Source organism: Meriones unguiculatus, chromosome 6 (genome assembly GCF_030254825.1).
Source record: "Meriones unguiculatus strain TT.TT164.6M chromosome 6, Bangor_MerUng_6.1, whole genome shotgun sequence".
NCBI lineage: Eukaryota > Metazoa > Chordata > Mammalia > Rodentia > Muridae > Meriones > Meriones unguiculatus.
Genome location: NC_083354.1, coordinates 22,757,549 through 22,771,773, shown reverse-complemented (window position 1 = coordinate 22,771,773; position 14,225 = coordinate 22,757,549). Strand labels below are relative to the sequence as shown.

At 49.2% G+C, this 14,225-nt stretch overlaps 1 protein-coding gene across 1 annotated transcript in view; it reads left to right on the top strand.

The window, feature by feature from the left end:
- Window positions 1-367: 367 nt before the first annotated feature.
- Window positions 368-14,225, top strand: part of Rbpms2 (RNA binding protein, mRNA processing factor 2) — a 29,811-nt gene continuing 15,953 nt past the window's right edge. The window contains exon 1 of the mRNA XM_021644232.2: window positions 368-691. Within this exon, the coding sequence (XP_021499907.1) occupies window positions 623-691 (69 nt within the window). The 5' untranslated portion in view covers window positions 368-622. The remainder of the gene's footprint in view (window positions 692-14,225) is intronic.

Here is a 14,225-nt window from a genome sequence, read left to right as displayed (position 1 = left end):
GGCCGGGGATGCGACGCGCCGGGTCCCCTCAGGCTCCACCCAGAGCCGCGCTGCGGCGCCTTTAAGAAAAGTTCTCTGGAGGAGTTCATCAAAGTTTAAAAACTTGTCCGGGAGAAGGGGCTGGGGTGGGGGCGGTCGGGGGCCGAGTGGCGGGCGGAGGGGCGGAGGGGGGCTCGGGCGGGGAAGCGAGGCGGGGGGCCACCGGGCTGGGGGAGCCAGGCGGGGCCGGGGCGTTGCGGCGGGGCCGGGGCGAGCCCGCGGCGGGCGGCGGGGATTGGCTGCGCGCGCCCCGGGGCCCGCGGGCGGGGGCGGGGCGGCCGCAGCTGAGGCCGGTTCCGGCGCCCGCCCCCTCCCCGCGCCCGCCCCCCGGCGGAGCGCACCCGCCGGTCGCAGAGAAAAGCTGGAGGCGGCGGCCGCACGGGCTCCGCTCGGGCCCCGCTGCCTCCCGCACGCGCCCGGCTTCATGTGACCCCCTCCCCCTCTGCCTCTCTCCTCAGCCCGCCGCGGCCGCCGCGCGCCTCCTCGCCAGCCCGCACTCTGCCCCGGGGGCGCACGGCCCGCCGCGCCGCTGCCCGCCTCGGGGGCCAGGGCGTCCGCTTCCCTCCCGCCTTCCCCCCTCAGCATGAGCAGCCTGAAGCCGGACGTCGAGCTGGGCCCGGGCGCGGGCCCCGGCGGCCCCCTGGAGGAGGAGGTGGGTGTGTGGCCGCGGGGCCAGCGCGCGTGAGATGCACGCGGAGGTGGAGGGCCGCGGCTCGCGGCGCCTTCCCGCCGCTGCCCTTCGCCCCGGGGTCCGGCGGGCGGGCGGGCGGCCTTGTCTCCCCGCCCTCGGGGCCGGCCGCCATCCGTGCGTCCCCGAGGTGGGCGCGCGGCCCCCGCGCACGCGTCCCTCGTCCCCCGCGCCGAGGCCGGCGAGCGCGCGTCGCCCGAGGCTCGCCTCCCGAGTGGCCCCGGCCCCCGCCCCGGCGGGAAGAAACTGCCCGCGGGAGGCTGCGCACCCTCCAGCCTTTCCCACCCTGACCCCTCGCCGTGACCTTGGAGGCCCGGCCGGCTCCCCCGCGCCTGGGTTCTCGGGAGCTGAGGTCTTAGTGGGCGGCCGGGCTCTCCTCCCTGTCGCGGAACTTGGCCTTCTACGGAGGTGAGCCGGCAATTTAATTAATTCGAGTCCGGGAAGAGAGAACTTAGAAACACCGAGTATTCCCTGTTCTCGCCCTTTGACCTAGTAGCCAAGCCAGGACCCCAGAATGGCCCGGGTGGGACTCATCCAAGGAGAGGTGACATCATCTTGTGCAACCGCCCTATACTGAAAAAAAGGCGGTTGTGAGACCGCATCAGGGAACCACCAGCGCCTGTCGGTTTCTTGGGCTGGTGAGGACATGCACATGTGAGGGATAAACTTAAAGGTAGCGGAGAATGAGGCTAGGTAGAACTAGTGTGAGGGGGGAGGGGGCAGGCTCCCAGGGAGTTCCTTTTGACGTGTGCTGTGTCACTCTAGGGCTGAGAGACCCTTCCTGCCCCACCCTGGCATGCTCTTGCCCAGGAAACCAAGGGTCAGTTATCCAGCCCTAGCGCCCTTCCCTTGGTCTGGGGTAGAAACCGCAGAGGCCCTAATGTTTCTTACTGGTTGTGCTATGGGTTGGTGCAGAATGGCCCGCTATTGGGCTGGGCCAGCAAGAGGCCTACCAACCAGCCTTGGTGCATGACATCTTGATAATCTAGGTTTGGATTCTGCTTTGGGGAAGCTGAGAACCTCAAACGATGGAAAGGGAGGACCTGGCATCTCTCTGCTAATAGCTCTGGAGTGGTGGCTGGTTTTGGCCTCTGCCCTCTTTGGACCCTAAGGCCTGCAGTTCCTAGCTTTGGGGTCCACCCCATCCTGAGCTACCCGAGCTTTAGAATCTCCCCTGAGAGTTGGGGGTGAGTGATGAGTGTGTGTTTGCTGGTGTGTCTGATCTCTGCTTGTTTTCCGATCCTCTTGTGCTGAAATTGGGGGAGGGCAAGTGCTTCCTGAAGCCTGGTGAGAACCCCTGCATCTATAAAAAGGTTGGCCCACAGCAGAGACCTAACACTTAACTGACAAACTGACCATATCCTCAGACCCACTGTTCTGGGTGTTGATGAATGATGCAGCCACACTGAATAGAGTTGGAAAAAATACATGAGGCCTTGGCTACATTTTAAAATAGCCTTTCTGGGGGGGGGGGCACGATATTAAAAAAAAGAGTTGCTGCTCTTTCCCCTAAGGAACTTGAGGTAGACTGTAGCCTCAGTTCAGAGAGTCCTGAGTGGTACCTTCAGAGGGACATGGGCTTGAATTTAGTATTTAGCAGATTTCTAGTGTTCAGTAGGTCCTCATTTAGGGAGCACATACACCAAAATTGGAACAGTACAACATAGATTAGCTCCATGAAAGATAACAAAAACTTGAAACATTTAACATTTAAACATAAAATAGAAACGGTGAGGTGCTCACTGGGTGTTTGCTACCAAGCTTGATTACCTGATCCCTGGAGAGAGAGAACTGATTCCTGGAAGCTGTTCCCTAGTCTTGACATGACTTCACTGTCATGTAAAACCAAACTAAGAGAATACTGAGGGCTCCTGGTGCCCAGCGTCTGCTCTTGTGAGAACAAGAGTCCCTTTCCTCAGCAGCATTCTGATCATTAACCCAAGAACTAACTCTCAGCTGTCTCTTTCTGGTTGCTTGGCTGGAACTGGTCTCCTTTAGTTTAGGTGGTCCCAGGCAGTCAGTTTTATAATCCCTAAGAACCATCATCCAGACAATACTGTTAGCATTGGTGATTTACTGCTGTGACTGAAACTAGCTCTTCCCAATCATGTATTGATTAGCTATAACAAGCCTAGAAAAGTAAAAACTGTCTACCTTTAACACCTCATTTCTTAAGGGTACCAGGTTGAAGGAGAAGGATGTATTTTCTTGATTCTAGGAGGAGTCTCTGGGTCTACTTACCTTGAACTGCTTTGTACAGTTAGGTTTCCCTACTTGCCTTCTGTTCCTATTGGGGATTCATATATACTGTGAACCTCAGGTTCCTTCTCTGGAATACAATGAAAAGGTTGCAGGTTTGTTGGTGTAGGAGGAGGATTTGCCTGGCAGTGGTGGTGTGTCTAATGCAATGGCATCACAGTGAAACTAGGAAGTTAGAGGTTAGCTCTCCCTGAGATGATGGCATTCCAGAAGGTATGGCATACATTAAAGGGTGACTCCCTAGACAAGACAGGAGGATTCTAGGTTCAAGGCTAGCTTGCCTGCGTAGTTCCTATTTCAGAAGCACAGCTAAGGAACAGCGTTGTGTGGATTAATTGGGTAACTACTAGTAGTCTGCTATGTGGAGAAACAGCAAAAGCCACATTATGAAAAGCCTGAGAGGGTGTGAAGTAGGAAAGAAATTGCCATTTTCTTGCACTTGAGGAGATGTGTTAAAAGCCTTGATACATCTTAAAGGCTAAGGAGTACAGTGGGGAATTAAAGGGAGAAGCCAAAGTTCCTGTTTGGTTTAAAGCTGTACCCTTTTCCAGGTGTGTCTTGTTGGAGCACCCTTGATGATGTCACAGACCCTGAAAATCTTGCTTTGATTCCAGAGAATCTCTTGGGTGGCCAGGTAGTTAGTGTCTCTGGAGAGTGAAGTGTGTGTTACTTATTTATTGAGAGGGTCTTGCTATATGACTAGGGCAGCATGGAATGCTAGGCTGACCTGAAACTATGTAGCTCAGTCACCATGACTTCAAATTCTTGCTTCTCCTGCCTCAGCCTTCTGAATACTGGCTTTATTGTAATACTGTGTACCTGAGATTACAGCTCTGTGCTACTACATTCAGTGTTACTTAAAACTACTTTATTGGGTATGATTGACACTAATAATGCTATGTTTATTCAACATGTGATTTGATGAGTTTGGAGACTTGACTATAGTTACTTTTTGTATTTGTTTGGGTGCTAAGGATTGGTCCCAAGGCATTACTCCTGCCAAGCAAATGGTCTGTCACTGAACTGCATCTTAGTCCCTACAGTCATTTGATTTTAGAGCCCTTGCTGACTTGGAACTTGGCCTGCCTCTGCTTCCCAGGTGCTGGGATTAACCTACAGTAATTTTTAATTAGGAAGCATCCTTGGGTCATTGAAGTGTGGCATTTGGGTTCCTAAGTTGAGGGTGTGAGTTTTTAAGACTTAAAGAAGTTTGTTTTTGTTTGTTTGTTTGTTTGTTTTTAAGACTGTGTCTCACTATGTAGCCCTGGATAACCTGAAACTTAACCGAGATCCTCCTGCTTCCCCAATTCTGGGATTAAAGTCATGTGCCATCACTCCCAGTTTGTAAAGAAGCTATTAATCTAATTGTAAACTGTGGAAAGTCAGGAGTTGATAGTAGCCAAGGTCTCTACAACTGAACCTATGGTTGCTGCCCTTCTTTCCCATAGTAGCTGGGATAAGAGATGTATCCTCGAAGGATGCCAGGAACCAGGTCCCTGCCACCTCTGAGAAATTAAAGAGCTTTTACTCCTCCCCTGGGGTGTGGGTAAGTAGGAGGATATTAGGCCTGCAGGGATAGGCTAAGGTTAGTCTAAATGAATGCAAAGGACTTCTAGAGTCCAATGTGTGGCTTGGACAGAGTCCCCTCCTTTTTTAATTTTAATTTTTTTAGTCATGCACAGTATATGTATATGTCTGTTAGTCAGTGTGAGTGCAGTGCTCATGTAGGCCAGAAGGAGGCATCAGGTTACAGGTGAGTTCTGATGCCTAGTTGAACTTAGGTACCATGCAAGCTCAGTAGGGGCTCTTAACTGCCTAGCCATCTCTCCAGCCCTTATTTCCCTTTTTCTTTTCTCTGACATCAGAAATATTTTAAAGATGAGTGTGATGGGTCGTGCCTGTAATCCTAGCTATAAGAGATTCAGACAGGAAGACTGTCTTAAATTCAAGCCATCCTGAGCTACATAGGGATTTTAAGCCAGGGAGGGCTACGGAGTAAGAGCCTGTCACAACACATACACCAAAACCAACCAACCAAAGCTGGATGTGGTGTTGAATGCTTCAAATCCCAGCATTTGGGAATAGCAAAAGGGATGGGAGTTCAAGGTCATTAGCTAGTCCCTTTTCTGTTGCTGTGAAGAGACACCCTGGCCAAGGCAATTGTTAGGAAAAAAAAAAAGAATTTTAATGGGTGTGTGGGGGTTGCTTGCAGTTTAGTCTGTTATAGTGAGAAGCATGGCAGCAGACACGGTGCTGGAGAAATATTTGACAGCTGCATCCTGAACTGCAGAGAGACAAACACTGAGCTTGGCATGGGCTTTTAACCGAAAAGTCCACTCTGAGACACACTTCCTCCAGAAGGCCACACCTTCTAATCCTTCCTAATAGTGCCACTTCCTGGTGACTAAGCTTTCCAATATTTGAGCCTATGGGGCCATTGTTATTCAAACCACTACAGTTGGATTGCCCTGGGCTACTTGAAAAAAGGCCAGGCATGGTGTGGTACACACCTTTAATCCCAGCATTTGGAAAGCAGAGGCAAGCCAACCATAGCGAGTTCCAGGCCAACCCAGGGCTACATAGAGGAAAACGAAACTACAAAAACAGAACAAACAACCTCCCTACCACCACCAACAGAAACCTACATACATTTGAAAGACCCTGGGCCATCTTGGTGCTTGTAGGCAAGCTTTGCAATGTGAAGGAAGGAAGTCTTCTCTATCTCTAGGCACTTACCTGGAAGTATGGCCCAGGCAAGTGGGTCCCGAAGGATTGTGTGAGGAGGGCATTCTCCTCTCTAGGTGTTGCTTCACCCACAAAAAGAGGCTGAGCTGCTAATAGTAAGCCTGTCTGCAGAGTGTGTCCCGGGCATTGTGCTAAGTATCTGCCTTAATTCCTCCTTTCACAGTAGCGCTGTGGAGTCCTTACGTTATCCCTTTTACAGAACAGGAAACAGTCTAGAGGTTAGGTTGGTGAGATGGGGTTACGCAGAAAAAAGTGTCTGTAATCAGTTGCCGTTTTTCCTGGTACTGGTGATCAAATCCCAGGGCTTTGTGCTTGCTGTTTAAATATTCTATGTCTGAGGTTCTACCCTTTCAACCTGAGGTAGGGGGAAAAAAGGAAAAGGTTTGGTTTTGAGATAGGGTCCTTGACTTAATAGTACTAGAACTTGCTAAGTAGATCGGGCTGGCCTGAAACTCACAGAGATCTGCCTGCTTCTGCCTCTGGAGTGGTGGAATTAAAGCGTCACCATGGCCAGCTGCAGCCAAAACTTTGAGGGTTGAGTTCTGGGTCATGTCTGTGTCTAGTAGAGGAACCTAGTGATTGAGTCAGGTCGTCTGTTTTGAGCTGGTGGCATCCTAAGACCTGGCAGTGGAAGATGAGACGTCAGCTCCAGCCAAAAGCTTTATTTTATCATACATGTGCAAAAAGCTGTATTTTATTATACATGTTTGGAATTGCCATTGTCTGGGAATAATGGAGATGACTCAGTTATTTTAAGTTCTCTACAGGAGTCATCACCCTTAGTCATCCATACATGGGGCTTTCATACCCCATTGCCACAGACCACTATGAGCATCTTAATTAAAGAAATGAATAGTCTTGCTCTCAAGTGACTACTGCCGTTCTAGAGACATTCACTTGCGTCTCCTTATCTCTTCTTTCCCAGTATGTAGGCAGCCTGGTTAGTTTGCTTCTTAGTCAGCTTCTAAATCCCATTCCGTGTTTGAACATGCTGGTTTACCCCATCTCCTTGGAAGGTGTTAGTTACTAAGTTACATAAGGAGGGCCACAGCATGGGCTGAAGATGGTGCCTTTTCTGTTCTAACCCACTTTTCCCACTGGGTCCTGGACAGATGGCGAGGGAGGGAGAAATCAGTCCCTGGTTCAGGGCTACCCAGAACTGAGCTAAATTGCTGTGTGGTGGCATAACCTGGCAGTTGCTTGGCAGTAGCCACGTTGAACTGCACATCAACTTGCCAAATGAATGCTTAGTCACCAGGGAGTAAGTGGAACTTTTTGATAAGATTAGAAAAGGATTAGGAGATACTTGGCCTTATTGGAGGAAGTTTCACTGGGGTTTTCAAAAGCCCACATCCATCCCAGTGTTTCTCTCTTGTGATCTGTGGATCAGGATATAGCTCTCCGCTACTGCTCCAGTGCCGTGTGTGTTGCCGTACTTCTGCTATGATAATGGGCTAAACCTCTGAAAATGTAAGCAAGCTCCCAGTGAAATGTTTTCCCTTGTAAGAGGTGCCTTGGAGCTCAGCAGTTAAGAGCACTGCCTAGTCTTCCGGAGGTCCTGAGTTCAAATCTTCCAGCAGCCATCTTTAATGGGGTCTGCCATGCAGGTGTACATACAGACACAAAACTCATATACATAAATCAAAAGAGTTGCCTGTCTGGTTGTGGTGTCCCTTCACAGCAATAGAAAATTACTAATACACTAAACTTACAGGCAAGTGATAGATCATGGTCGCTGGTCACACAGCTGCAAGAGGAATGGGGGTGGGAGGGTAAGTGGACTTGGGAATGTCCAGGGAGCATGGCCTCTGGTTTGGCCGGGAGCTGCATGGCCATCACATCTGTCTTCAGCATTGGAGACCAACTTTGCACAGCCTGGCGCGTCTTGTCAGCTCCAGTTTTCTAAATGAGGCATAGGTCAGTGCACATGACAAGCTTTGACTGACTGTGTTCATAAAACATGAAGCCTTCTCTCCTCCTGGGGCTAGGAATAGCTCAGAGGATGAAGTCTGAAGCCTTGCTTAGTACCTTACATATGTGTTTCTCCCCTTAGATAACTCGCCTAGCTTGATTGTCCCCAGTCTCTGCCCTTCCCACTCGTATCCGTAGTCAGTGCTCTAGGGTGAGTCTTACAGCCTAGAGGGGAAGAACCCCAAACCTTCCAAGCAATTTGGACTTTACAGCCCCAGCTCTTGGCTACAGGCTGTCTAATTCCTGAGCTGGTTTGTCTTTGGAACGGGGGCCCATTCCTGTTTCACCTGCTACATCAAAAGGAGTGTCAAGTTTATAAGCCCATAGTTGGTTCCTATAGATGAGTGTAACTACCAAGTGTGGCTCAGAATGCAGCCTCACAGCCGACCTCTGAAGACATGTGATTGGGAGCTGGAGTTTACTGAGTGGTCAAAACGATAGGACAGACACTGAGCCCTGGGACTTTGTGCCAGGTCTGATTCAGTGATAGTGATCAAATGCTGAGGGACTAGGTGTCATTTGGTCAAGAACACCTGGAAAATCATCTGGTTGGTGTGTGAGGGAGCCAGTGAGCTCCATGTAGGAGGCAGAGGAAGCATGTCCTCAGCATTGGACTCCAGGCAGCCTGTGTCTCTGGGTTCACAGCCACTGCCTACTACTGTGTGCTGCCTGCTCTTTCCCCGTGTCCTCGATTAGTGCCTTATAAGTCCTGGGTCTGAAGGCCATGTTGCTACATTCCATCCACCCCGCGTCAAGCGGGCTTCTTTTCCTGGGAGGGGTGAGAGTAACCTGCCGTGCCAAGCCCAAGCCTAGGACCCAAGTAGAATCCTGCTTCATCCTGGGTCTCACCAAAGAAAAGCTGGCCACTGAGATCAGAGTGTGGCTACCCTGAGGTTTCTACCTGGTAGCCGCAGCATTGGCCTGGCAGTGACCCACCCCCTTTGTAGCCCTGGGCCCAATGTGGCCTGAAGGCACACCGCCGGGCTTTTGCCTTATTCTCAGTTTTGCCTTCTCTGTCCTGTTGTACAACCCCCTTTTCCTCTCTTGGCCGAAGGAAGCACTGAGGCTTTCAGGAGAGGGATAAAGGACAATGCCTGCATCCTCAACTGAGTCATTTGTTTATGTTTTGAGATGGTCTGTCAGTGTAACCCTGACTGTGCTAGAACTCAGCTGTGTAGACCCGGCTGGCCTCAAACTCAGGGAGATCCACCTGCCTCTTATCTCCAAGAGTGCTGGTGTTAAAGGTGTGAGCCACCATGCTTGGCCCTTAACTCTTGAATCTTAATTACCTTCTCTTCTCCCTCCCTTTCTAAAAGGAGTCTGGGCAGGTGGTTCCTTACCGCTGTGCTTGCTGCTCTGTTTGCAGTGTGTATACAAAGTCTGGTAACATAAGTTAGGTAGTACATACTGTTAGTGACAGGCTGTACCACTAGCCTGCCTTTCAGGGTCTTAGCAACCTCATATCATCACCTGCCGACACTGCCAGGTTTGTGCCAGGCCAGATAAAAGGATCCCGCCCACCTCCCCACTCCCTTAGTCTTTGTCTCTTTTTCTCTCAGTCTCTCTTAGCTTCTCTTAGTCTCTTTCTCTTGGTTTTCTTGACCACTAGATCTCTCTGTCCCCACGTTTTCTCTACGTTCTTTTCTAGCCTCATGGCTTTGTCCCTGTCTGTCTGTCTGTCTGCCTGCCTGTCTCCATGTCCAATCATCTGCTCCCTGACTCCTCTCCCTTTCCCCTCCCCCAAATATACTTCCTTATACCAGATATGTTGTGTGGTCGCCTAATCATTATAATAACACATACCTGTTGCCCTAGTTGCCTTGAGAGGCCAGAGACGAGAATCATTGAGACAGCTAGATTCAGTGCCTTGCTGGGAAGAATGGTGACAGACCAGCTAAAAAGGGAAAAGGAAAGGAAAAGTTCTGGTTTTTTAGAATGTTGCCCTGTGGGAGAACTGTTGTAGCTGAGATAGGAGGGAAGACCTGCAGCCAGCCACTTGTCCTGGTTGGGGATAGGGCCTGATAACTGTTAAAGGCTTTCCTTGGATTTCTAAGTCTGGTTGGCAGTTGCCTTCTGATCAGGAGGGTTAGGGTTAGCCTGAGTCCAGTGTCTTGGTTCTCAGTGGAGTCTCCCTCATGGTGATCACATCCCAGGATTATGCTGGCATCTTTGTAAGGATGCTGAGTATTTTTATGTCAAGAAAATTTGCTCTATATGTAGCTTGCAGCCAGTGTGCTCTGAGGGGGCTCTACATCTGTTCTGGCAGATGACTGACACCTGTCCAGAATCTGTGGAAGACACTGCTGCTCACATAGAGGGTGGAGGTGGCAGTCTTGATTTTTACCTCCTACCTCATCTATTCACAGGTTCTGATTATGTAGCTGTGGCTGGCTTAGAACTTGCTATGTAGACCATGCTGGCCTGGAACTCAAAAAGATCTACCTGCCCCTTCCTCCCCAGCACTGGAATCAAAGGTGTGTACTACCTGACCCAGTTTTGCACTGTCTTAGAACTTCCAGGCTAGTCTTAAATGCAGACTAGTGAGTTACTGTGAGTTAACTAGTGAGTTACTGTGGCTTCCTGGCTTTTTTCTCCTCTTTCACACCAGTTCTGGCGAGGCTAACCACAGCATCACCCCCAACACCTTAGTGTTCTGCAAGGTATTGTTTCTCCTTGGGTCAAAAGCCGAAAGCAACAGGTTCCTGGGTGCCTACAGCTGCTTTCTGCTGGGGTCTAAGGAGACTGGCATTAGGTCAAGGTCTGGAAGTGGGCATTGACTCATGAGCCAAGCACTTGGGGACCTTAAAGCCACTTTTTACATGTGCAGTGGCTGCCAGCAGCTTACTGGACCCCTGGGTCCTGGTTTTCTCATCTAAAAATACAGTATCTTCCAGCTCAGATATTCTTTATTTAGGTTACTGCTGAGGACTAAGAGTGGGGGAAGGATGTGGGAAGGGCTTACAAGAGTCTTGTTTTTCTCAGTTTGGATTTCCCTCCTTTCCCCTCCCCCTTGCAAGTAGTGTTTTCCACCCAGATGACACTGGGAGCCCTGCCTCCAGCAGTGAGAAGGCGGAATTGGAGCAAGAGTTACTTGAACATTGATGGAGTGGATGGTTTCAGCCACAGTTATATCCAGTCTGAATTGTAACTTTTAGAGATGCTAAAAGATTTCTGGGGATAGCTCAGTTGGGGAGCACTTGACTGGAGTGCACAAAGCCTTGGGTTCAGTCCTCAGGACTGCAAGTAGATGACCACACAAAAACAAAAGAAATTTACAGAATTTTCTTTTGCTTTTTTTCTTTTGCTTTTTTTCTTTTTTCCCTTAAAAAATTTGCCTTTTAGTTTTTACTTACTGTGTATGTGTGAGGGGCTTTTCATAACACGGGGGTCTGTAACAGTCAGCTGAGTCTCTTGCCTTCCCTTTGTCTCTCTCACTACACAGCCAGGCCAGCTGCCCCATAAGTTTCAGGGCCGTTTTCCTGGGTTCTGGAAGTAAATTTGGATGACTAGGCATGTGCACTAGCACTTTTAACCACTGAGCCTTTTTCTAGGCTTTCCTTCCTTCCTTCCTTCCTTCCTTCCTTCCTTTTCATTCTTGATTTTTTTTAAAAAAAATATTTATTTATACAGTATTCTGTCTGCATGGTCACCTCCATGCTGGAAGAGGGCACCAAATTTCATTATAGATGGTTGTGAGTCACCACATGGCTGCTGGGAATTGAACTCAGGACCTCTGGAAGAGCAGCTAGTGCCTTTAACCTCTGAGCCATCTCTCTACCCCCACCCCCACCCCAATTCTTGATTCTTGAGACAGGGTCTCATTGTAGTCCAGACTGGCCTAGAACTCAGAGAGATCCTCCTGCCTCTGCCTCCCAAGTACTGAGATTTCCAGAGTAGTGGCACAGGCCTGCTAGCCTCTTTTCTTGCTTGACTTTCTTGAGTCAGTGTTTTAGTCTGTGGTCCAGGCTCACAACTTTCCCACTTAAGCCTCTTTTATACCACCACACCCAGCTCAAGATTCAGTTTTCAGAATTACTTTTAGCAGGTGTGATGGCACAAATCTGTAATTTCAGCACTAAGGAGGTGGAGACAGGAGGACCAGGAGTTCAGGTCATTCTCATCTACATAACAAGTTTGAGGCCAGCCTGGGCTATATGAGAATTATATAAAATTATATGTACATACTTATGTACATGCATACACACACAGAGAGGGTCTCTCTACATAGTAATTCAGTATGTGTATATATAAATTTTGTCTCTACTGTGCCCAAAGTCAAAGTTTTCCTGTGCATACAGTCTCCCTGAATCCCGTCCAGGTGGCAAGGGTTTCTGCTGGGCAGGTTGCTGCCTTCAGTGGGTTGGTGAGGTTTCTGAGGTTCAGGGAAGAAGGCTCTACATAGCAATCCCTTGAGTCCCTGGCTCCTGTCTTGGCTTTCCTGTGCTGGGGTTTGAGGAAGGCTGTGGTTGTCCTTCAGAGTTAAAGGGGTGAGAGGATTTAATGGCCATGGGTGTCACATTGTTTTTGGAAGTGGTGTTTACCCTTTCAATTGATAATAAAATGTGGCATTTATGGATCCCATTTTCTTAGCCACAGTAATTGAGTAGCAAGTGCTTAATGATAGGTATAAAGGAGGTGTTTGTGGGGTGTGAAAAATTGTGTAGAAAAGAAACTGTACATAGTGGTACATTTGGGAAGTGGAGGCAGGAATTTACTGTTACCTTCAAGTACATGGGGAGGTGGAAGCCAGTTTGGAGTCCATGGGACCCTGTCTCAGAAAACAAAAACAGAACTAAGGCTGGCATATTTTTTCCCAGTCCTGAAGCTTCAATGTCAGTTCTGTCCCTCTTTTACAGAGGAGGAACAGACCTAGTGAGCAGCTAGGTCCCCGTCCTATTTCTGAGTATAGGCTCTCCAATGAAGAGGACCTCCCTCTCCCCACCTCCCCTTTTAGGACCCTTTTGTGAGCTCCTAAGAGAAGGGAAGTCTGAGTAGCTGCTGTTTGCTGCTTCCTGTATCTGCCTGGCTGATAGAAAAGGCCATGCCTTACCTGGAAGCTGGTTTTATACAAGCTGAATTTGTGCTGTTAGGCAGGCGTTGTGTGTGTGTGTGTGTGTGTGTGTGTGTGTGTGTGTGTGTTGGGGGTGGATCAGTGTCAGTAGTATTTTACTGAAAGCTTGTTTCATTGTCTTTTGGTTTTCTTTTTGAGACAGGGTTTCTCTGTGTAGCCTTGGCTGTCTTGGAACCGACTATGTAGACCAGGCTGTCCTTGAACTCAAGATCCACCTGCCTCTGCCTCGGGAGTCCTGGGATTAAAGGCGTATGACACCACCTCCTGCCTCTTTTTTTCCTTTTAAAAAGATTTACTTATGTATATGTATGGGTGTTTTATCTGCATATACATTTGCACACCAGACTGGGACTACAGCTCTATAGACAATAGTGAGCCACCATGTAGGGATTGTGAATTGAACTCAGGACCTTTGGAAAAACAGCCAGTGTTCTTAACTTCAGAGCCATCTCTCTAGCCAATAGCTGTGAGTTTGTTTGAAGGAAGATCTTCACTGGGCTTGTTAGAGCACTTCTGGTTTTCTTCAGAAAGTGTTCCATAGCCAGACCTGGTGGTGTACATCTATAATCCAGAGTTTAGGAAGTGGAGGCAGAAGAATCAGAACTTAAGGCCAGACTTATGTAAGATGTATGACGCCCTGTCTCAATCAATCAATCAATCAATCAATCTTGACTTCTGGCCAGAAAGGCTACATACAACAGGAAAAAGACACCTTCTGGGCCTGGTTCCCTTGTGCCATGGCATTAGACAGTGTGGTCAAGAATCTCCTTTTACAGGCATGGTAATACATGCCTTTAATCGCAGCACTCTGGAGGCAGAGGCAGGCAGATCTCTGAGTTTGAATCCAGCCTGATCTACAGAGCTAGATCCAGGTCAGCCAGGGCTACAGAGAAACCCTGTTTAAAACAAAACAAAAATCTCCCTTTACATCTGTTTGCCTGGAGAGGGATAGTTTCCACCCTGAGGATCTTAAGATGGGAACTGCCCTGGTTCCTGTATATACTATGTATATTGAGAGTGAGGCTAGCACTGGCTGGAAAGAAAGACCTAAGAGTACATAGGCCCTTCTCTCTGAGGGACAGTAAAGGCCTAGAGAGGCCCAAGAAATTGGGCATCAAACCACAGCCTGTTATGTGGACTTCACAGGTGGAAGCTGGACTTTACTCACTGCCACACTCCCAGGGTCTGTAGAACAAAGATACTTGGTAAGGCTTTGGGAGTCCCGGGGTATATGAGCTGGAGTAACGTTTTCTGGGGGGTGCTGGTCCTTTCCCCTAGATAGGCCTGGACTCAGCTGGGACCTCTAGAAAGTCTGTTCTGCTTGTGGCTATTGTAGAGGCTGTGTAGCCCTGTCTCTGGTGTCTTGTATGGGAACATCACCCTGAGCAGGTTCCACTAGGAGAGTTGTTTCTTGACGTGCACTATCTAAGGGTTCTCCATCCCTCTCTCTCT